The sequence below is a fragment of the Chlorocebus sabaeus genome, chromosome 17, assembly GCF_047675955.1.
Source record: "Chlorocebus sabaeus isolate Y175 chromosome 17, mChlSab1.0.hap1, whole genome shotgun sequence".
NCBI classification, from domain to species: Eukaryota; Metazoa; Chordata; class Mammalia; order Primates; family Cercopithecidae; genus Chlorocebus; species Chlorocebus sabaeus.
The window spans coordinates 21,018,650-21,044,882 of record NC_132920.1 but is presented as its reverse complement, the minus strand read 5'-3'; the positions used below and the strand labels follow the sequence as shown (position 1 = coordinate 21,044,882).

Here is a 26,233-nt window from a genome sequence, read left to right as displayed (position 1 = left end):
CAGCCTGGGTGACGAAGCAAGACTCCATCTCAAAAAAAAAAAAAAAAAAAAAAAGAAAGAAGAAAAGAAAATCTGGGGGACCAACTTAGAGTTCTGCTTATCACATTGGGCAATTCTTTCAAATATTTTAAACAGAAATAATTTACTTCTTTACAAACACTTTCAGAAAAATGTAGAGAAAGGAAGACTTCTCAACTAATTCTATGAGGCCAGTGCTTCTCTGATAAAAAAATTAAGAAGACATTACAAGAAAACCACAGATCAATGTCTTCCATGAACAAAAACGCAAAATCTTCATGAAATATAACCAAAACAACAGAAATATTTTATCAATAGCAATATAGCACAACTAAGTAAAGTTTATTCCAGGAATGCAAGGTTGGTTTAATATTTGAAAACCATTCAATGTAGATTATAATATTAACAGAGACTTAGAACAAAAAACAAATCATATCATTTCAATAGACAAAAAAGCGTATGATAAAGTTCAACTCAATTCATGATTAAAACACAAACACACACAGACACAGGGAAAAATAGGAATAGAAAGGAATTTTACTAATTCTAAAACTACAGCTAACTTTTACATTTAATGGTAAAATTCTGAAAACTCTCCCCTTGAGTTTGGGAAGAAGAGAAAGACACCCAACTCTACTCAGTATACTGAACATTCTTGCCAGTATAGTAAGATAAGAAAAGGAAATAAAAGTCATGAGAATTGGAATGGAAAAATCAAAACTATGACTCTCAGATGACATAATTGTATAGTAAGAAAATCTAAAAAAAAAAAAAAACCCTACAGAAACACTATTAGAATTAATAAGTGAATTAGTTGGGCAAAATAAATATATTTAAATCAACTTTATTTCTAAGTAGCAACACAAATGAAAATCATTTCAATAGTATCAATGGAAACACATGTAAGAACATATTTAATAAAATGACATGTAAGACTTATATACAAAGAATTATAAAACATTATTGATAGAAATTAGAGAAGATCAAAATAAACGAAGACATATACTTCGTTTAAGGACAGAAACTTGATATTATAACAACATCAATTTCCCCAAAGTGGCCTATAAAATCAATATCATCTTAATAAAAATTCCAGCAGGATTTTTGGTGAAACTTGACAAATTTACAGAAACAAAGGAATAACAATAGTTAGGGCAATTTCAAGAAAAACACAACATTGAAATACTTACATTGCCAATATCAAGACTTATTCTAAAGCTATGGTAGTTAACTTGTGTATGGGTGGAAAGACTGACAAATAGACCAAAGGAACAGAATAGATGCCCAGGACAGACTCACATATATACATACACGTGATTTATAATAAAGGTCACCAGGCAGGTGAGTGAGGCAAGAATGATATTTTCAATAAACTGCATTGACTCAAATGGATAGCTTCTGAGGCAAAAAAAAACAACAACCCAAAACAAACTTGAACTTCCCCTGAAACCCAAACACACCTCATACCTTAAATAAAAATAAATTCCAATTGGGCTGCAGATTTAAAGGTAAAAGGCAAAATGATAAAATTTCTAGAACAGTACATTGTATCTTTATGATGCTGTGGAGAAGGTAAACATTTCTTAAGAGGACACAAAAAGCACTAATATATATATAAAAAAACATACTGATAAATTCTACATTAAAATGAAGAATGTCTGTTTTTCAAAAGGCACCATGAAGAGAAAAGGTGGGTTACAGAATGGAAGAAGATATTTAAATTACCATGACCTGCCAAGGAGCTGTACCCAGAATACGGAAATAACTCCTATAAATCAGGGGTAAGGGCGGGTTGTAAATCAAACTGGTAAACCATCAGGTAGATGCGCAAAAGATGTAAACAGGTAATTCATGAAAAAAGACACCCAAATAGCCAATAAACATATAAAAGACACTCGATATGGTTAATTAACAGGAAAATATAAAACTACAATTAAAATTAAGTTACATTCCCACCAGAATGGCTAACATTAAAAATGTAACAATACCAAGAGCTCGTAAGAATATGGAGCTTCTACCATTTTTATATATTGTTGTTGGGATTGCAATTTATTCAACTATTTGGGGAAACTACTTGGCAGTTATCTAGTAAAGCAGATCAATTTCATTTCCTATGACTCAGCAATTACGCTCCTAGCCAGAACCCCCTGTGGAAAAGTTTACACTCAAGTGGAACAAAAGGAAAAAACAAGAAGAACCCTGATAGCCATATTCATTGCAATACTAATATCGGGATTTTGAAAATACCCAATTCTCCTTTAACAATAGGATGAACAAACTGTGATATATGTGTATATATATATATATGCATGCTGTAGAACACTGCCTGGCAATAACAATGGATGAACTACAGCTACTTTAAAAACAGATCAGTTCACCAACATGATGTTATGTAAAAACAAACAAATCCCCAAAAACCCAAAACCCAAGCAGTCAAACATGAATTCTTACATTTATATCCAGTATAAAAATGGGTAAAACTATCATGTGGTGTCAGAATAAGGCATGGTGGTTTCCTTTGGGGAAGGGGAGAGGACAGTAAACGGAGGACATGACAGGGACCTTAGTACTTGGTGATGTTCAATTTCTTGATCTGACTGGTAGTTATAAGGAAGTATTCACTTTACAAAAGTGCACAGCCACATACTTTTCTGTAGGTATAGTACAAAAGCTTTTTTAGCAAAGAAGAGGTAAAGTTTTAAAAAAGAATAAATTATGAGAACAGAAAACAGATCAGTAGTTGCCAGGAGCTGGGTGGGGATGGAGGGAGAAGATGATTACAAAAAAGGGTAAGAAGGATCAGCTGGGTGCAGTGGCTCACATCTGTAATATTGGCACTTTGGGAGGCCAACATGGGAGAATCGCTTGAGTCCAGGAGTTCGAGACCAACCTGGGCAACATAGTAAGACCCTGTCTCTATGAAAACTAAAACACAAAATGAGCTGGGCATGGTGGCACCCAACTGTAGTCGCAGCTACTTGAGATGCTGAGGTGGAAGGATTGCTTGAGCCCAGGAGGTTGGAGCTGCAGTGAACCAAGATTGCAGCACTGCATTCCAGCCTGGGCGACAGAGCGACACCCTGTCTGAAAACAGAACAAAACAAAACAAAACAGAACAAAAGGATAAAAAGGAATTTTGAGGGGGCTGATGGAATTGTTCTATATCTTGATTATGATGTAGTAGGTTGCACTACTATAAGCATTTGCTAGAAGTCATAGAACTGTATACCAAAAAGAGTGAATTTTGCTGTATGTAAGCTATCCCTCAATAATATATACTTGTGACATAAAAGAAAATGACTTAATTTGGCATCTTTTTATGTTTGTAGGAAGTGAATAATCTGTGGTGCTACAATCTGCTTTTTTTTCATCGATTAGATTAGAAAGAAAATTAAATGGTCCACCTGCGAAATATTTTCTTACCCTTGTATACACAGAAAGTTGTAAAATTAAGATGAGGAAAATTCTGGGAAAACAAATAATGTTATTCATTTTCGTTTTATGATATTCACTTTTGATTTTGGGAAAAACAGACTTTAACTAATATACATCTATTTTTCAACCAAATATTGAAAGAATATATATGTTGTGCTTGATACTCACTTATGGTATAATAGAAAAACTGTAACAAGCTCTGGGTTATTTCTTTGCATATTTATTCATAAAAACATTTGAGACAAGTTAATGATAGGGCATAATTTTTTAAAATTGAGGTTGGTGCAACAGTAATTGCAGTACTTTTAAAGGAAAAAACCACAATTACTTTTGCATCAACCTAACAGAAACAAAGTAGAAAATTTTCATTTAAATTTCAACTTTCTCTTTAGGCTTATTTTACATTTGCCCATATTCAGCCAATGAATCTAGAAAGCAGATATTTGTTTTGAGACCCTTAATTTCTGGGGCATTCTGGGAAACACTTTGCCTTTACTTGATTTCAAACTTATTCACATTCATTGTGAGTCATCTTATTCTACCGTATCTGTGAACATGAAAGAATAAAATCAAATTGAGGTTTGTTGTGAAAAAACTGAAAAAAAAAAAAAAAATAGGTAGAAAGATAGATAGCATCCAATCTATCCAACAGAAAAGTAGGAAAACTAGGGGGATCGCAATCAATAACAAATTATGAAAAGGGTCTCTTAAAAAGTGGGGTAAAAATGAAGCCTCATTTATACATAAGTATTTAAATATTACCTTATTTCGAAACATCCAAAAGCTTATCTTATACATACAGGTAAATACTAGATACTAATTAAAATTCCCGTCTCCCACAACAAAAAAAGAGAATTTTAGACCAATATCCCTGATGAACATCGATGCAAAAATCCTCAATAAAATACTGGCAAACCGAATCCTGCAGCACATCAAAAAGCTTATTCACAATGATCAAGTGGGCTTCATCCCTGGGATGCAAGGCTGGTTCAACATACACAAATCAATAAACGTAATCCAGCATATAAACAGAACTAAAGACAAAAACCACATGATTATCTCAATAGATGCAGAAAAGGCCTTTGACAAAATTCAACAGCCCTTCATGCTAAAAACTCTCAGTAAATTTGGTATTGATGGAACATATCTCAAAATAATAAGAGCTTTTTATAACAAACCCACAGCCAATATCATACTGAATGGGCAAAAACTGGAAGCATTCCCTTTGAAAACTGGCACAAGACAGGGATGCCCTCTCTCACCACTCCTATTCAATATAGTGTTGGAAGTTCTGGCTAGGGCAGTCAGGCAAGAGAAAGAAATCAAGGGTATTCAGTTAGGAAAAGAAGTAGTCAAATTGTCCCTGTTTGCAGATGACATGATTGTATATTTAGAAAACCCCATTGTCTCAGCCCAAAATCTCCTTAAGCTGATAAGAAACTTCAGCAAAGTCTCAGGATACAAAATTAATGTGCAAAAATCACAAGCATTCTTATACATCAGTAACAGACAAACAGAGAGCCAAATCATGAATTAACTTCCATTCACAATTGCTTCAAAGAGAATAAAACACCAAGGAATCCAACTTACAAGGGATGTAAAGGACCTCTTCAAGGAGAACCAGACACCACTGCTCAGTGAAATAAAAGAGGACACAAACAAATGGAAGAACATACCATGCTCATGGATAGGAAGAATCAATATCATGAAAATGGCCATACTGCCCAAGGTAATTTATAGATTCAATGCCATCCCATCAAGCTACCAAGGAGTTTCTTCACAGACTTGGAAAAAACTGCTTTAAAGTTCATATGGAACCAAAAAAGAGCCCACATTGCCAAGACAACCCTAAGTCAAACGAACAAAGTTGGAGGCATCACGCTACCTGACTTCAAACTATACTACAAGGCTACAGTAACCAAAACAGCAAAGTACTGGTACCAAAACAGAGATATAGACTAATGGAACAGAACAGAGTCCTCAGAAATAATACCACACATCTACAGCCATCTGATCTTTGACAAACCTGACAAAAACAAGAAATGGGGAAAAGATTCCCTATTTAATAAATGGTGCTGGGAAAATTGGCTAGCCATAAGTAGAAAGCTGAAACTGGATCCTTTCTTTACTCCTTATACAAAAATTAATTCAAGATGGATTAGAGACTTAAATGTTAGACCTAATACCATAAAAACCCTAGAAGAAAACCTAGGTAATACCATTCAGGACATAGGCATGGGCAAGGACTTCATGTCTAAAACACCAAAAGCAATGGCAACAAAAGCCAAAACTGACAAATGGGATCTAATTAAACTAAAGAGCTTCTGCACAGCAAAAGAAACTACCATCAGAGTGAACAGGCAACCTACAGAATGGGAGAAAAGTTTTGCAATCTACTCATCTGACAAAGGGCTAGTATCCAGAACCTACAAAGAACTCAAACAAATTTACAAGAAAAAAACAAACAACCCCATCAAAAAGTGGGCAAGGGATATGAACAGACATTTCTCAAAAGAAGACATGCGTACAGTCAACAAACACATGAAAAAGTGCTCGTCATCTCTGGCCATCAGAGAAATGCAAATCAAAACCACAATGAGATACCATCTCACACCAGTTAGAATGGCGATCATTAAAAAGTCAGGAAACAACAGGTGCTGGAGAGGATGTGGAGAAATAGGAACACTTTTACACTGTTGGTGGGATTGTAAACTAGTTCAACCATTATGGAAAACAGTATGGCGATTCCTCAAGGATCTAGAACTAGAAGTACCATATGACCCAGCCATCCCATTGCTGGGTATATACCCAAAGGATTATAAATCATGCTGCTATAAAGACACATGCACACGTATGTTCATTGTGGCACTATTCACAACAGCAAAGACTTGGAATCTACCCAAATGTCCATCAGTGACAGACTGGATTAAGAAAATGTGGCACATATACACCATGGAATACTATGCAGCCATAAAAAAGGATGAGTTTGTGTCCTTTGTAGGGACATGGATGCAGCTGGAAACCATCATTCTCAGCAAACTACCGCAAGGACAGAAAACCAAACACTGCATGTTCTCACTCATAGGTGGGAACTGAACAATGAGATCACTTGGACTCGGGAAGGGGAACATCACACACCGGGGCCTATTATGGGGAGCGGGGAGTGGGGAGGGATTGCATTCTGAGTTTTACCTGATGTAAATGACGAGTTGATGGGTGCAGCACACCAACATGGCACAAGTATACATATGTAACAAACCTGCACGTTATGCACATGTACCCTAGAACTTAAAGTATAATAATAATAATTTAAAAAAAAAGAAATTTGTACTAGAAAAAAAAAAATTCCTGTCTCCCCAAGTCATCTGAATTTTACTGTTCAAAAGAAGAAAAAAGTGATTATATTTTAGTTGCCTAAGGTCATTTACCTCATCCATGGACCCCTGGCCCCTGACCCCAACTTGGAAATCTCTTCATATTTTGTAATTTAAGGGTTATAAAATGAGCAAGTTGGGTGAAGGTAGGCAACACTGCTGCATTTTTATAGCTACTGGCAAAAAACAATACCTTACAAGAAAAAGATCTTACCACTTGTGCTGGAACTTGTTCCATTTTTGCAGCAGGAGTTCCTGGTCTTGGGTAAAACTGATTAATAAAGAGGCTTGGGAATTTGTACTCTTCAACAAGTTTCACTGTTTCTTGAAAATCCTGATCTGTTTCTCCAGGAAAACCACAGATAATATCTGTAGCAATACTTATTCCAGGAACTCTAGAAAATAACAAGACAAAAATGTAAAAACTTGACTATAAGCCATAATTATTCTATTTCCCTGATATTTTAAATACAATTTTCATGGTAATTAAAATTTACTTGTATAAAAAGTACACGTGCAAATAGTTTTAAAGAGTCCTAAATGCCAAAAGTTTAAAATGAAAAACAGTGGCTGCCTGCCATTCCCAGGGAAACCCATCTTAAATTCTTTTAAATGGTTCTTTGTTCTTTCCTTTATATTTAAAAACAGATGCCAATTCTGCCATTTCTAGATTTACTAATTTTTAGGCAATAAGTTACTAACTTCTCTATTATGGTAAATGAGGCTTTAACTCTTGAACTACTCTATCCCTGACTTCCCAAATAAATCAATGAACAACCCCTAGTTAAATCAGTAACAGTACTTCCATTGGTACAACTGCAAAGATAACTTTCACTATAGAGCCAACTAGTATACTATTCAGTTTTGTTTTTCCACAATGTGTAATTTTTCCTAGAGTTAATAATTGCTTCTCTTTTTTAAAACATTAGCTTAATGTTTTAAATACCTATGCTGATGTTTTCCAGACTCCATTAGGCCTATCAAAACCCAATACTGTTTTCTAAACCTTCTATATATTGTATCGAAATGCCATTCCTTTCAGGTGTGTGTTGCTTTTATAGTGAACTGGCTATCATCCTTGAATGTTGCTTCTTGGTAACCTTTTTTCAATAATCTTTTTTTCCCGGATCCTATGTCTTCTTAATTCTTGATTAACTCCCTCATTCTGCAGTGGTGTGCTTTCTTTCAGAAGCTTCATCAGAAAGATACCAGGGAAATTTTGTTGTTGTCTTTGCATGCGTGGTCTTAGGCCATACTACTGACCAACATTTGGTTGTGTGTAGCACTCCAAGTCAAAAACTATTATCCATAAAAATTTTTCATTGTTCCTCTTTTTTTAAGCTGAAAAAATTGCTAATGGGATGTCCAGATTAACTTGGATGCACACTTCTTTAAATGTGCCCGCACCATTCTCTTTTTAGAAGTTTTTATTAACTTTATGCTCAGTGTGATAACATGCCTTGGATTGGGTCTTTAAATCTTTGTACAAGGTATAGTCTGGAGACTCATGGGCTTTAGGTTGAGGAAGTTTTCTGATATTATTTCTTTAATAATTTTTCTCTCAGGGAATCCTCTCTTTTGAATATTGAAACCACTGGGTTGATCTCTTAGCTTTTTCTCTCTTTCATCTCTGCCCTTCTATTTTCTGGAAAATTTACTTCAGCATACCTTCCAACTATTTTATTGCAAAAAAAATTAATTCAGTATTACTATTTACATTTCTCAGAGCTCTTTCTCTAATTTTCCTTTTCACAGCATCCTGTTTAGGGATGCAGTATCTTTTCTTATTTATCTGAGGATGTCAATTAAAGGTTTTTGTAATTTTTCTTCTGTTCACTGCGAGTTGTCTTTTGGTTTCTCTCATTCATGGTTGAGACTTTCTACCAATAAAGAACAATTCTTGCTGTCCTTTCATATTTAAGAGCAAAGCACTAAAATCTTTTTGCCATTGAGTGATTAGGTAGCAAGCTGCCTTTATTTTTGATAGGCCCAAATGTTGGCACCTTGGAAGTCATTTCTTTGTGGCCATTTAATGCCTCCATAAATATGGCACAGACATTGTTCTATTTTAATAGTATAACAATAACAGAATTACATTAACTTATCTAAAAATCCAGTATTACTCCGAGTCCATAAACAGTAGGGAAAATGGCTCCAAACGTCAAATCATAGAATATCAACTTTCCTATCATTTAAACAGGCCGGATGCAGTGGATCACACCTGTAATCCCAGAACTCTGGGAAGCCATGGTGGGTGGATCACCTGAGGTCAGGAGTTTGAGACCAGCCTGGCCAACAGGGTGAAACCCTGTCTCTACTAAAAATACAAAAATTAGCTGGGTGTGGTGGCAGGTGCCTGCAATCCCAGCTATTTAGGAGGCTGAGGCAGGAGAATCGCTTGAACCCAGGAGGTGGAGGTTGCAGTGACCCGAAATCATGCCATTGCACTCCAGCCTGGGTGACAGAACAAGACTTCGTCTCAAAAAACAAACAAAAAAACCCAGTTCTACATGAAAGAATGGAAACAGTTTATCAAATTAAGATATACGAGATATTTGGGGGCATAAGAGGGAACAAGGGATATACCCATGAGGATAGTAAAATTATTATATTCCTAATATAGTTTCATAAAAACAACAGCTTTCCATATTTTCTTCACACACTACTTAGCACCTAGTGTGAAAGAAGCATGACAAATCTATTTTGTAAAATATTTTGTTCCTAATTTATTATTGGTCTCACCTAGTTATTTACTGGGTTGAACTTCAGTTAATAAGATAAATTCCAAGGACTTTTCTCCATGATGATAAATAGAAAAAGAGACAATATTCACACAGAAGAATAAAACAGTATATTTGAATAAAAATTTAAATTTTTATTGTGATATAAACATATTTTTCTTCTTTAAATGTAATCATCAAAATTACATTTGAAAAATCACAAATATCGTATGATTTTACATGTAAGCTATAGATAAAAAGACCATTTTTGTAGAGTAAAACATGTAGAATAGCTTTTCGGCTAGCTAGTTTTATACTTGCCTATTCAATAATTCTGATCAAAAGATCTACAACTAAAAATTAATGGATCACAGCAGATCATAACAGAGAATAGTCCATCTCTCCTAGAAAATTTTTAAAAATAAATCATAGAAATTGCATGGGAAATGCTGTAAAAACAAAGGTTATTGTTCTCAGCTATGAATTAGAGTAAGTTTGGCACTGGATTATGGGGTATTCCCACAGGAAAGTACCTTACTGATTTTTCCTCTATCCTCCTTGATACATTATGGTGGAACCCAGTGTTATGCAACACCTGCTTACTTTGGCCTTAAGGGCCATAGTGACAAAAAAGAAACCTCTAAAGAAGTCATAGTAAATGTTAGGGAAAGGGATTTTCAATGCATGGATATATTTGGCAAGGTAAACAAAAAGTTGCCTGATAGCAAGGGAGGAGGCAGGCCACTGTGAATAGTAACTTATACGAGCCAATATTGAAAAGTAAAAGCAGTTTAATGGTTTCAAAGTATATAAGAATATGAACTGATTGCTTATAAAATGTTTTAAAAGTAGAGATTGCACTTTAATGTTAGATGAGGCTGATGTATACATTAATTTTATATATGCAAATGATCCTACTTACATTCTTGAAAATAATTTGACTCTTTAGGTGAACCAACTGCAATCTCATTTACACTGTTGATTTCCCTAGTAAACAATTCTCTTCAGTATGAGAAAATCAAAGAAATCTGAAGTGGAACAAATTCTAAATTACTAGTATATGATTTAAATGGTTAGGAGGAAATTATAAGGGGTGTAAAACAGAATATTAATTCAAATATTTAAGATGTTAATTCTGGGTAAAAGCTATTTTTGAGATGACATGCATTTTCAAAATACTAAAAATTTTAAAATAATCATTTCCACAAACTTTTTAAGGTGTGAGTGTAATGTATGTAAATACTAAGTAATATGTTATTCAATTTTAGGAACTTTATGTATGTTTTCATACTAGTATTAGAAAATAATTCTGAAAGGAAGATGAAAATGAAAATGTTCATTTAGCTTAAATAACAGGAAAATTTTGGCCCGTTATTTTTTTCTGTCCTATATTTATTGGCAAAATGGGTTTATTAAAGAGCTTGGGAATGGAGTAAGAAAGATTCCAATTATGCATCTGACCTTGTCAGAAGCAGTGCTATGATTACTTGTAAAGATATATCAGGGACATGTAAGGAACAGGCAAACTATTTGTTGGCTGTAGCCTGGAATTTAAGAAAGCCATAAATATTTTAAAAGTTTATTATTTCACCTTGAATAAAAATACAAACATATACATACCCCACAATTTAAACATTCATCTCAAGATTTTTATTTGCCATTTGGTGTTTCACTGGCAAAAATATGGAAAAGAATAATTCTACTTTATTCTTTAGCTCAATAAATTATGAGCTTCAAATTCTACATGTGAATAAAGTAGGACTAATACACATACTAATTATCTCAAAAGACAAAGAGAAAAATGATCAGCAAAGGACTAGACCCATCAAAATTAGTAGACATAAACAAAACACATGATTAAAAGAAATAATTTTTATCCTGTGGAGGTTTATTATAGGACAAATATTCAATACTTTTGGGGAAAAAAATGAGGTAGGTAGGGGAGAAAAATATCTTGAACTGAATGAAAATGAAATCATAACACATCTAAATATATGGTATGCAACTAAAGCAGTGCTTAAAGAAAAATCTATAGATATTAATTTCTGTGTTAGATATAAAAATCTAAGCTTCCACTTCAAGAAGGTAACAAAGAGAAAAAATCAAATCAAAAGACAAAATAATAAAGGTAAAATAAGAAATCAATGAAATAGAAAATACAGAAAAATCAATAAAAGTAAAAAGTGCATCTTTGAAAAAAGTCAATACAATTAGTAATGTACTAGTTAGGCTGAGAAAAGAAAAGAAGATACAGATGTCCAGCTTTAGGCATGAAGGATGGGACATCACTACAGATGCTACCAACAGTAAAAGGATATTAAGAGAATATTATGAAGCTTATGCCAATAAACTCACAACTTAGATAAAATGGGCAAAATCTTTGAAAGATATAAATTATGAAAATGGACTCAAGAAGAAACCAAAAACCTGAATATTCTTTTATCTATTACAAAAACTTGTAATTTAATACCTCGTCACCCAAACAAAACTACACAAAACAAAACCACCGAAGACTAAATGGTTTCATGGTGAATTCTACCAAACATTTAAAGAATGATAAAATCAATTCTATGGAAACTATTTCAAAGATAGATGAGAAAGAAACTCATTTAAGAGTCCAGCATTACCCTGTTATGAAAACCAGAGGAAGGCAAATACTGCATGTTCTCACTTATAAATAAGTAGAAGCTAAGCTATGGGAACACAAAGGCAGACAGAATAGAACACTGAACTGTGAAGACTCAGAAGGGTGAGGGTGGGACAGGAGTGAGGGATAAAAAAATACATATCAGGTACAGTGTTCACTACTTGGGTGAAGGGTACACTAAAATCTCAGACTTTACCCTATATAGATCATCCATGTAACCAGAAACCACTTGTATCCTAAAAGGTACTTAAAAATATTTTTAAAAGATGGGGAGGGGCCAAGATGGCCAACTAGAAGCAGCTGCCATCAGTGGCTTCCACCGAGAAGAATGAAAAGGGTAAGTGAATCCTGCACCTTCAGCTGAGGTATCCAGGTTCTCTAACTGGGACTGACTAGGTGGTTGGCACAACCCACGGAGTGAGGAAAAGCAGGGTGGAGCAATGGCTCACTTGGGAGCTGCATGCGGCAAGGGGAGCTCTCACCCACAGCCAAGGGAGGTGGTGAGTGATTGTGCTACCCCACCGAGGAAACCATGCTTTTTCCATGAATCTGTGCAACCCATGGATAAGCAGATCCCCCTGTGAGCCCATGCCACCAGGGCCTTGGGTCCCAAGCACAGAGCTGTGCAGATGCTCAGCAGACACTCGGGTTGCAGCCAGCAGCAGCAGGCTAGAGACTGCCTAAGACGACCGAGTTCTTAGGGGTGAGGGTGGTTGCCATCATTGCAGCCTCAGTCTGCTGTTTTCTCCTGCTGGTGCTAGGAAGACTGGGCAGTCTGGACCAGGAGGAACTCCCCACAATGTGGCACAGTGGTTGTGGCAGATTGTGGCCAGACTGCTTCTTTAGGTGGGACCCAGATCCATTCCTCCTCACTGAGTGGGGCCTCCCTGTGGGAATTTCACCAACTCCAGCCAGTAGTTTACAGAGAGAATTCTGATCTCCCTGGGACAGAGCCCCTGAAGGGAGGGGCAGCTGCAGTCTCCATGGTTCAGCAGACTTAGTCTTTCCTGCCTGCTGGCCATGAAGAGGCCGGGCACTCTAGATGATGGGGATCCCCCTCAGTGCAGCAAACCCGCTCCACTAAGGGGCTGCCAGAGTGCTTCATTAAGCAGGTCCCTGATCCTGTGCCTCCTGACTAGGTGAGACCCCCACAACAGGAGTCACCAGACACCTTATACAGGAGCGTGCCCCTGGCATCAGGTCACTGCCACTATGGAAAAGAGGTCCCAGATGAAGGAGCAGGCAGCCATCTTTGCTGTTCTGCAGCCCCAACTGGTGACACCTCCAGGTGAGGGAATTTGTCACCACCAGGCTTGCTTTGCAACAGCTCCTGAAGGAAGCACTAAATATGGAAAGGAAAAACACTACCAGCCCCTACAAAAACACACTGAAGTACAAAGACCAATGACACTATGAAGCAACCACATAAACAAATCTGCAAAATAACTAGTTAGAGTCATGACGACAGGATCAAATTCAAACATAACAATATTAGCCGTAAATGTAAATGGGCTAAAGGCTCCAATTAAAGGACACAAAATGGCAAGCTGGGTAAAGAGTCAAGACCCATCAGTGTGCTGTATTCAAGAGACACATCTCATGTGCAAAGACACACATGGGCTCAAAATAAAGGGATGAAGGAAAATTTACCAAGCAAATGGAAAGCAGCAAAAAGCAAGGACTGCAATCCTAGTTTCTGACAAAACAGACTTTAAACCAACAAAAGATAAAAAAAGACAAAGAAGTGTATTACATAAAGGGTAAAGGGTAAAGGGTTCAATTCAACAAGAAAAGCTAACTGTCCTAAATATATATGCACCCAATAGGGGAGCACCCAGATTCATAAAACAAGTTCTTAGAGACCTATAAAGAGACTTACACTCCCACCCAGTAAGCGGGACACTTTAAAACCCCACTTTCAATATTAGACAGATCAATGAGACAGAAAATTAAGAAAGATATTCAGGATTTAAATTCAGCTCTGGATCAGGTGGACCTGAAGGATATCTACAGAACTCTCCACGCAAAAACAACAGAATACACATTCGTCTTGGTACCACATGGCACTTACTCTAAAATTTATTACATAATTGGAAGTAAAATATTCCTCAGCAAATGCAAAAGAACTGAAATCATAACAGTCTCCTAGACCACAGCACAATCAAATTAGAACCCAGGATTAAGAAACTCCCTTAAAACCACACAGCTACATGGCAATTGAACAACCTGCTCCTGAATGACTCCTGGGCAAATAAAGAAATTAAAGTAGAAATTTAAAAGTTCTTTGAAACTAATGAGAACAAAGAGACAGCATGCCAGAATCTATGAGCTAACACAGTGTTAAGAGGAAAATTTATAGCACTAAATGCCCACATGAAAAAGCTAGAAAGATCTCAAAACAACCTCTTAACATCACAACTAAAAGAACTAGAGAACCAAGAGCAAACAAACCCCAAAGCCAGCAGAAGACAAGAAATAACCAAGCTCAGAGCAGAACTGAAGGAGAAAGAGACACAAAAAACCCATAAAAAAAAATCAACAAATCCAGGAGCTGGTTTTTTGTAAAAATAAAATAGACTACTAGCTAGACTAATAAAGAAGAAAAGACAGGAGAATCAAATAGACACAATAAAAAATGATAAAGCAGATATCACCACTGACTGCAAAAAATTAAACCAACCATCAGAGAATACTATAAACACCTCTATGCAAATGAACTAGAAAATCTAGAAGAAATGGATAAATTCCTGGACACATACACCTACCCAAGAGTGAACCAGGAAGAAGTTGAATACCTGAATAGACCAATAATGAGTTCTGAAATTGAGGCAGTAATAAATAGTCTACCAACCAAAAAAAGCACAGGACCAGATGGATTTACAACTGAATTCTACCAGAGGTACAAAGAGGAACTGGTACATTCCTTCTGAAACTATTCCAAACAATTGAAAAGCAGGGACTCCTTCCTAACTCATTTTATGAGGCCAGCATCATCCTGATACCAAAATCTGGCAAAGATACAATAAAAAAAGAAAATTTCAGGCCAGTATCCTTGATAAACATTGATGCAAAAATCCTCAATAAAATACCTGCAAACCGAATCCAGCAGCACATCAAAAAGCTTATCCACCATGATCAAGTCAGTTTCACCCCTGGATGCAAGGCTGGTTCAACATATGCAAAACAATAAATGTGATTCATCACATAAACAGAAATAAAGACAAAAAACCACATGATTTTCTCAAAAGATGCAGAAAAGGCCTTTGATAAAATTCAAAACCCCTTCATGTTAAAAACTCTCAATAAACTAGGTATTCATGGAACAGACCTCAAATAATAAGGGCCATTTATGACAAGCCCACAGCCAATCTCATACTGAATGGGAAAAAAAAAAACTGAATGTCCATTCCCCTTGAAAATGGACACAAGACAAAGATGCCCTCTCTCACCACTCCTATTCAACATAGTATTGGAAGTTCTGGCCAGGAAAATCAGGCAAGAGAAAAAAACAAAGCATATTTAAATAGGAAGAGAAGAAGTCAAACTGTCTCTGTTTGCAGATGACACGATCACGTATCTAGAAAACCCCACCATCTCAGCGCAAAAACCTTTTAACTCAAGCAATTTCAGCAAAGTCTCAGGATACAAAATCAATGTGCAAAAATCACAAGCATTCCTATATACCAACAATAGACAAGCAGAGAGCCAAATCATGAATGAACACCCATTCACAATTGCTACAAAGAGAATAAAATACCTAGGAATACAGCTATCAAGGAAAGTAAAGGACCTCTTCAAGAAGAACTACAAACCACTGTTCAAGGAAATAAGAGAGGACACAAACAAATGGAAAAACATTCCATTTGGCCAACAAACATATGAAAAAAAGCTCAACATCACGGACTATTAGAGAAATGCAAATCAAAACCACTATGGCATACCATCTCACACTAGTCAGAATGGCGATTATTAAAAAGTCAAGAAACAACAGATGTTGGTGAGGCTGTGGAGACATAGGAATGCTTTTACATTGTTGGTAGGGATGTAAATTAGTTCAAGCATTGTGGAAGACAGTGTGGTGATTCCTCAAAGACCTAGAACCAGAAATACCATTTGACCCAGCAATCCTATTTCTTGGTAAATACCCAAAGGAATATAAATGATCCTTTTATAAAGATACATGCACATGTATGTTCATTGCAGCACTCTTCACCATAGCAAAGACATGGAATCAACCCAAATGCCCATCAATGATAGATTGGATAAAGAAAATGTGGTACATATACACCACGGAATACTATATAGCCATAAAAATGAAAGAGATCATGTCCTTTGCAGGGACATGGATGTTGTCAGAAGCCATTATCCTCAGCAAACTAATGCAGGAACAGAAAACTAAACACCACATGTTCTCACTTATAAGTGCGAGCTGAACAATGTGAACACATAGACACAGGGAGGGGAACACACACTGGAGCCTGTTGAGGTGGGGAAGAGTACCAGGGAAAATAGCTAATGCATGCTGAGCTTAATACTTAAGTGATGGGTTCATAGGTGCAATAAACCACCACAGCACACATTTACCTAGGTAACAAACCTGCACATCCTGCACATGTACCTCAGAACTTAAAAAAAAGTAAAAAAAAAAAAAAGAAAAAAAAGAAAAAAAAAAAAAAAAAAACAAGAACAAAAAAATTTTACAGAAAACCAGAGGAAGAGATTAGAATTAAACTATAGACCAATATCCCTCATAAACAAAGAAACGAAAATTCTTAACAAAACATTGGCAAACTGAACCCTGCAAAATTAAAAAAATGATATATATCATGACCACTTTTTAACTCCAAGAAAGGTAAGGTTGATTTGATATGTGAGTATCAATTAATGTAATGTACCATATAAAAAGAATAAAGGACAAAATAAAAACCACATAATGATCTTAACAGATTCAGAAAACTTTTGACAAATCCAACACCCATTCATGATTTTTAAAAATGCTTTTCCATTAGGACTGATAATAAAGCAAAGACTTCTGCTCTCACTTCTTCAATTCAACATATTACTGGAGGTTCTAGTCAGTCCAAAAAGCAAGGAATAGAAATTAAAGGCATATATGTTTAAAAGAGAGAACTTTTTTTTTTTTTTTTTTTGGCAGGTGACATGACTTTGTATGTAGAAAATCTAAAGAAGCTAATGAGCCTACTACAATAAGTCAGTTTAGCAAAACTGTAGGATACAAGATCAACAGATAAAAATCAATTGCATTTTTTATACTAGTAATGAATAACCTGAAAATGAAATAAAGAATCCAACTCCATTCACAATAGCAAAAAAACTACTTGAGAATATCTTTGAGAAAGAAAGGTAGAAGTTGTATGCCAAAAACTGGGAGAATTTAAAGAAATTGTCTTAAAACTTGATGAGGGAAATTAAAGAAGATCTAAATAAATGGGAAAATATATAATTTTCATGGATTAGAAAATTCAGCATTGTTAAAAAGGCAAGCCTCTCCAAATTGATTTATAGAGTCAATGCAACTCTATCAAAATAACAGCAAGTATTTCTGCTGAAAATGACAAGCTGTGCCTAAAATTTATGCGGAAATACAAATGACCTGAAATAGCCAGAACAGTTTTGAAGGAAAAAAAAGCTGGTGGAATAAATGAACCTGTTTTAAAGACTATAAAACTCCAATAATCAATGCAGTGTGGTATCAGTGTAGGGATACATCAATGGAAAAATACAGAGTCCAAATATATACCGATTCATCATATATGGTTAATTAGTCTTCAACAAAATTACCAAAGCAATTCAATGAGGGCAGGAAACAAAGCGTTTTCAATAAATGGTACTGAAACAATCAAACACCATATGCAAAAAAACCCCACAAATTACTAAACCCTCCACCTAACATTATACACAAAAATATTTCAATGTGCATCATAGTCTGAATGTCAGATATAGAATTGTTAAACATCTAGAAGAAAATATGGGAGGAAATCTTTGTGACCTTGGGTTACGCAAAGATTTCTTAGTGATAGTGCCAACACCAAGAGCACAATCTGTAAAAGTAAAATTTGATAAACTGAGAAATCAAACTTACTCAAAAGATACCCTTAAAAAATGAAAAGAGAAGCCATAGAGTAGAATAAAATATTTGCAAATCATATATCCAAAAAAAGATTTGTATCCAAACTATATTGAGAACTCTATGACTCACTAACAGGAAGACAACACAATGGTACAATGGGCAAAAGATTTAACCAACACTTCACTAAAGAAGATATAGGAATAGCTAATAAGTACATTAAAATTTGCTTAACATTGTCACTAGTCAGAAAAATGAAAGTTAAAATCATGTAAAATGCCACATATCCAGTAGAATGGCTGTACCAAAAAGACTGGAAAAAAAAAAAAAACAGATATTAGTAAGCATATAGAGAAACTGAAGCACTTATACATTGAAGGTGGGAATTTTAAATGGTGCAGTCACTTTGGAAAACAGTCCGACAGTCTCTTAAATAGTTAAACATACACTTACTGTGACCCAGCAATTCTACTGTAGGTATCTACCCAAGGGAAATGAAAATGTAAGCTCACACGAAGACCTGTACTTGGATTTTCACAGTAGCAATCTTCATAACTGCCCCAAACTGGTAACAGTCCAAATGTCTATCAGTTGTTGAATGAATAACAAAATGTGGCATATCCATATGTGGAAATTACTTGCAAATAAAAAAGAGCCAACTACTGATACATACATTAACATGAATGAATCTGAAAAACATTCTTAAGTAAATGAAAGACAAAGGATTGCTTATTGTGATTCCATTTATAAGAAATATCTAGAAGACGACTTAGAATAGACAGAAAACAAATCAGGCTTGCCTGGAACTGTGAGTAGAAGCAGGGACTAGCTGCAATTGGACATTAGGAAAATTTCTGACAGAATGAAAGCATTCTAAAACTGAATTGTGATGATAGTTGCACAACTGCATTAATTTACTAAAAATCTTCAAAACGCTTACATTGAATGAATATTCGGTGTTCTCTAAATTATCCTGCAGACTTAACGATGTTAAAAAAAAAATACTTTCTGAAGACAGAAAGATAGCATGAATCTTGTATAACATACTCTTCTAATAAGTTTTATTGAGCACTTACTATGTGAGACTCAATCACATTCTCTTATTTATTTTTTGTAGAGATGGAGTCTTGCTTTGTGGTCCAAGCTGGTCTCAAACTTGGAGCCTCAAATGATACTCCCGCCTCAGCCTCCAAAAGTCCTGGGATCACAGGTGTGAGCCAACTGCACCCGGCCAAGAAGTCTTAATAGTTGAACTATGACAGGGCGTAGTCAAAGAATTAAATGTGGACAAAGGAGCAGGTGTGGTGGCTCATGCTTGTCGTCCCAGTACTTTCAGGGGCCAAGGAAAGAGGATCACTTGAAGCCAGGAGTTCATGGCCAACCTGAGCAATAAAGCAAGACCCTGTCTTTACAAAAAAAAAAAAAAAAATTAAAAATTAAAAAAATTTAAATCAGCCAGGTGTGGTGGTGTGTGCCTATAGTCTCAGCTGTTCGGGAAACTGAGGTGGGAGAATCACTTGAGCCCAGAAGTTTGAGGCTTCAGTGAGCTATGATCGTGCCACTGCACTACAGCCTGGGCGACAGGGCTAGCTAGACTCCACCTCTTACAAGAAAAAATAGACAAATCGGGACAAACGGCAAAATAAAAGGCAAGGAATAAAGGAATTATGTTCAGAGCATGAAATCATGAAGGACTTGAAGAAAGTAAGTGTGGATCTATTGCCCAAGTAAAACATCATATAACAATAAGGAATCATTCTATTTATATTGAAAGAGAAAATTTAGGAAGAAACAATTCAACATCTTCAAATAAATTTCAGATTTTTTTCAGCATCTCTAAATTTATTCTCATAATTTTATTAAAAATTTCTTAAATTACCTGCTCTAAAAAAAGAAAAAACACTAAAACATTTAGATGAAGGTTGAAAAGCCATAATGAGTGACTAAGACAAAGAAAGTGTAGTGTGACCTGGGCGTTTGTTCTTATTCTTTTAATATGACTGTCTGGGAGAAACACTTTCCTTGCATAATTAAGACGTTCTACCACTAACTAGCTACAGGATCTTGGACAAACTATTCAGCCTTAGATGCTTCTATTTCTTCTTTCATAAAATGGATATAGTAAAAGTATTCATAGATTAGGTTAATCAGGTAATAGACACACTAATTGCTCAGGATGGTGCTTCCCATATAGTGAGTATTATGTATTGGCTTTATTATTGTAACCTTATCAGAGAGATGGCAACACCTGTCATTTATTATGTAACACTAAGTGCCAGGCAATCTGTTAACAACTTCATCTTGTTTAATATAACTTTCTCATAATATAGATTCTAATCCAGTTTTCATGAGAAAGGGGAAAAATGCCATTAGGGAAAGAGGTACAGTAAATTGCCCATGATCACAGAATCAATAAATAGTAAAGGAAGCATCTGATCTGAAGCTTCTAATCACTACCCAAGGTAGTCCTTATCTCTTACCCATGTCACTGATGTGCTCATAGCACAGATGTACCATAAGCACTGGTTGATCATAAGTTCACAAAAACAAAACTTATTATTACTATTTTGGTGAGACATGGTCTCACTCTGTCACCTAGGCTGGAGCGCAGTGGTGTGATCTTGGCTTAGTGCAGCCTCTATCTCTTGGGTGCAAACTATCCTCCTGCCTCAGTCTCCCAAGTAGCTGGGACTACAAAGTAGCCGAGATTACAGGTGTGCACCAGCACACCTGGCTAATTTTGTTTAATTTGGTTGAGATGAGATCTCACGACATTGCTCTAGTTTGTCCTGAATTCCTGAGCTCAAGCGATCCAGCCAGTGTTACATTCTGCTACTTTAATGAGACCACATTTACACAGGTCACCTTCCCTTTCCTAATTGGTTTTCTACACTGTCATGCCCACCTTTGAGTGGCATCTTCGCTTTAACCTTTTTTGCATACTCACAAACCAATCAGCACACACTCCCCCTTCTGAGTTCATAAAAGGCCCCAGACCCAGCCACAAGGAAGGAACTTTCTGCCTTTGGGTAGGTGGCCATCCCCATGTCCCCTCTTGGCTGAAAGCTGTTTCACTGCTCAATAAACTTCTCTCTGCCCTCCTCGCTTTTCAATGTCCAGTGTATCCTCCTTCTTGGGCGCAGTACAAGAGCTCAGGAACTGCCAAACACAGGTACAAGCTGTAACAGAGGCAAGCTGGGGCACGCCAGTGTGGCTGAATGGGGCCCAGGCAGGGCATTGTCAGCCAGAGGTCCCCGGTTTGCAAAGCAACCGAGAAAATAATGCCTACAATTACTATTAGGCAAAATCTATATGCTAATATACAATTAACATATTAATTATACATAATATTTATAATCCAAGATAGCCTTTCAAGGTATCTCCCTAAAAAAATTTAGTAGCAGTTAGTTTTTTAATGATTCCTTCTCTTTGAAAGTAATAAAACTTTTAATAAGCAAAAATAAAAATCTAGATGGGTTATTCACTTTAAATTTGGTACAATTTTATATTTTTAAAGTAAATTAGGTAAATGTATGACATAAGTAAAGGAAGAAATATATGAATAAATGGCAAATGGTTTGCTCAAGCTCTGCAAATTTCTGAATATTCTGAGAGATCAGAATTTAAAATGCAACAAACTCCAACTATTAAATATTTGTGGTAACAAATGATCAAGTGTATGGAAAAATTGTTTCTGACACTGAGAAAAGTGGCTGTCAAATAGGCTAAAAAAAAAGGATGAGAGACAACTGGATGAGATGACACCAGAGAATTTAATGTCATCCATTACATTTCTAAGCCTGGTATAAATCCACAATATATCATTTGGCTTCAAGCACAAATCAAATGAATCATCACTGCTAACTAAAAATCAAACAAATACCATGTTAAATAAGTTTTTTATCCTGTAACACTATGCTTGCATTCCATAGCAAATATTTTGGAATAAGCACAAAGCCTTACATAAGACCAAAGATATTGCCTTAAAAATTAAAAGTAAGCATACTGGATAATATTGTTATAGTATTTAAAAGAAACCATATTAAATTTCACAGAATTTTTACACATCTGTTATTAAAATCATTTTATGATATTGCTGGTTAAAGTGAAGGTATTTACTATCTATGGTACTGCTAACACAATTCTTATATGAGTTTTTCTGTTTCTATGGTAACATGAATTATAAGGTTCAATGAAGCTGAATTCAGTAATGTGTATTTTTCTGTTATTCAAGGTGAAAAGGAAATGAAACATTTCTAACATTCATAAACTGCAGCAAATGTCTGAATTCCATTTAGAGATAAGATGATAATTACTAAAGTAATTAGAATTCTTCCTGGATGGAATTATTTTGCACACAGTGGAAATTTAGATTTGAGAATGAAAGTAGGGGCCAGAGTATATTCAGCATCAGTAATTAATTACAATCCAAACCCATCCGCCATTCTGATACCTTGGAACAGACTATACCTTCTTCTGTCTGCTTCTGACTACAATATAAAAGAAAGCTCATCCTCCATCCCCACCCCTAAGTCAGAAAGATAAAGTGGGTGAAATCATTTTATTGAAGAAAAAATCCAATTACAGAAATAATCAACTTTTCTCTCTTGCTTTATTTTTTCATATTTGAAAGGGCTTTCACATTAGCAGAACCAATTAAACGAATATCAGGACAGGGCAAAATCTACAAAGTTAGGCAAGTTTCTTAAATCTTTTAAAATTAAACTTTGAAAAAAACCACTTAGAGACTGAAACCCAGATCGTGGCATTCTTTAACGGGAAAACATAACTGGAAGGTAACTAAACATCAGGTCTCGGGAAGAATAATTTATAAAATGATACAGTCAAAATGCAGTTGCCTCTAATATCCAGTCCATTATTAAGAAATTAGGCAAATGATTACTTTTAATGGAAGCGTTGTTATCAAAAAATAGCACACAGAAACATTACATTTCAAGTCTTATGTCATCCTAAAGTGCAACTGGTATAGCATCATCATAAATAACACTGAATAGGGATATATACAAATTGGAAAAAATATATATACATACACACACACACACACACACACACACACACAGAGCAAGCAAGTGAGAAAGAAGATGGGAGGCTATATTTATGGAACAGAAATTATAAAATCCTTTAAATCAAAACACAGATTTATAATCACTTTATTTCTTATGAGTTGAGCATATTTTCTTATTGTGTTTTATGGTTTTAAAGGTCAGAGGTTGGCAAACTACAGCCCATGTGCCAAATCCAGCTGTTGTCTGTTTTTGTAAATAAAGTTTTATTGGAACACAGCTACACTCATTCATTTCATACTGTTTATGGCTGCTTTCACTACAAAGCAGAATTGAATAGTTGTGACAGTTGCAACAGAAACTGCATGGTCTGCAAAGCCAAAATTATTTACCATCTGCTGAGATTCTAACCAACCAGGCCCACGACTCTGATTTTTGATAAGAACTCCCAGGAACACTCCAGGGTGAATTGAGGGCCAGTGGGTATATATAATGCTCTCCCGAATGTAGCCCTAATCAACCTTTCCATTATCACCCAATTCCGATATGATTCAAATCAGAATACTTCCTCTCTGAGCAATCCCATTGTACAATCCCCTATCCACACTACTCATTGAAATCAGAAGACTTCCTCTCTGAGCAATCCTACTATACAATCCCCTATCCATACTACTGATATTCCCTGGCCCACTTCTCTGACAAAATTTTTCTTGATTTTATCTCAGCATCTTGATTCATTCACAGTCCCTCCTTTGTGCCTCTATGATGTCCCTGTTATGATCTTCCTGACATTTTTTACATCTGTTTTCTTGCTTTATGCCTCCTAATAAACTGTGAGCACTTGGTGGACAAGGATGGGGTCATATTCACATTCCTACACTCTGTAGTAATGAGGCAACAGCCACATAGACAGTTGAGGCTCAATAAAAGTACCCACTGACTTAAAGGTGAAATGTTTGGGAGAACTTGGAAAAACAGACAGTGAGATGAATACATGAATTTAATAAAGCAATAGGCTTTATTCACCAAGAGATCAATGATTAATCCCTGTTTTGACTAATACCAATTTCAATATTTTCCTTTAAGTCCCAGAAGTTAGCTCTGGTGGGGAAGGATAAAGTGGAGATTCACAAGGCTTTGTAAATGATGGCTTCTCTTTAGGAAAAGGGGATACTATCATTGTGAGCAGTACAAGTTGGCTCCAGCGCCTGGTTTCTCAGCAGCATCTGCCTAGCCTTTCTGCAAAGAGAAGCTGTCATCTACAAAGCCCTTTGAATTGCCACTTTCTGTTTCCCTGGCTCAGTGGCACACACCTGTAGTCCCAGCTACTCAATAGGCTCAGACGGAAGGATCACTTGAGCCTAGGAGTTCAAGACTAACCTAGGCAACATGGTGAGACTCCATCTCTTAAAAAAAAAAAAAATCAGTTAATTAAGAATTGTTTCACCTTCAATTTCTATTTTTAGAACTAATCAGAACATTTGGTCAAGGCTTATTTTGAACAACTTCAATTTATTTGCAACTTTCAGTTAAAATTTTGGGGAAAGGGGTACAAGATGGAGTCTTTAAGGTTGAAGCAAGGTTTATGAGGAGGAGATGAAGTGGAGATTTCATTCTAATTCTAGGTTACAGTTGCTTGCTTCTATTTTTGAAGGGTGTAAGTCTTGTCATTCTAAACTCATTTGTTAACTGGATGATACGTTCTCGACAAGGTTCTCAACGGTCAGCATCTATGGGGGCTGCTGTGGTAGGGAGGTGGCAGGTGGCCAAGAGCACTTTCCCCACGAAACTCACATGAAATGTGTCTGTTTGTTAGGCGTTGTAGCTTTTATGTGAAGGCCCTGTCACTTTTTATGACACTGCCTCTTGGTTCCCCATTTGGCCCAAATGTCTGCCTCAAAAGGAGCAGCTCCGTTCTGTCTCACACCACGCCTGGCTGGCCTGTCAGCTGCAGCTGCTTCGCAGCTCCCCACAGCCATGAACACTGCCTGGGACAGGCTTCACCGACCCGCAAAGCACTCCTAGGCTCTTCCTGACTGTGAGTGACCGAAGTCCTTTCTTGCCACAACAGCGGCTCCAAGGGAGCCCACTACCCACCGCCCCCTTCTTCTTACATACCCAGGCAGCAGTGCCGGAATGCTGGGCATGGCATTAATGCTGGTGGTAGCTGACCCTACACCAAGAAACACTTTAAAACCTCAAGAACAAAGCCACTATATTACAGAACATCAGGACACTGCAACCATCCCCAAATGGAGGGAAGGAAATAACATTAATCACATGTGCATTAGCTAATTATCAGGTTAATAGTGTGGCATCTTCTAACACCAGCCTCTCTGAACCAAGAATATGGAGGACACTCTTAAGTGCTTTTCATATATCAACTCATTCAATCCTCAGAGTAATCAGTGAGATATGCAATATTCTCCTCAGTTTACAGATGTGGCAATGGACATGCAGAAAGGTTATGTAAGCTGCCCGATGTCACACAGCAATAAGCAGCAGAGTCAGGATCTGAATCCTTCCTGTCTGTGATCTGAAATAATAAGCTGCCTTCCACTGATGGAGGGCAGTGAATGTTGAATAGTGCCAGATGTATTTGTTCCAAAAGGCCCCTTTTCTCAGAAACAATGACTATCAGGTGTCATTGAACAGTGACTTGAGATGCCATCTGATGGCCCACAGAACTACTACAAAAAAATACCCACATAAGGTTATTTTCTCAGCACCCCTCCATTATTAGATTGTTATTCTCATATTAAAAAACAAGGGCACTGAGGATAAGGTCACTTGTCCATGGACACAGAGCTAGTTGACAGTAGAGAAGGCCTGGAATTAGGATCTCTGACTCCTAGTGTTTTACTTATGCATTTACTGTTTTAGCCAAGGGAAAGGAAATCTAGAAAAAATCCTCACCAGATAACACA

The 26,233-nt window shown here is 36.2% G+C and overlaps 1 protein-coding gene across 1 annotated transcript in view; it reads right to left on the bottom strand.

The window, feature by feature from the left end:
• CDKAL1 (CDKAL1 threonylcarbamoyladenosine tRNA methylthiotransferase) overlaps window positions 1–26,233 on the bottom strand; it is a 705,645-nt gene that overhangs the window by 162,770 nt on the left and 516,642 nt on the right. The window contains exon 12 of the mRNA XM_007973575.3: window positions 7,042–7,222. Coding sequence (XP_007971766.3) covers window positions 7,042–7,222 — 181 coding nt within the window. The remainder of the gene's footprint in view (window positions 1–7,041; window positions 7,223–26,233) is intronic.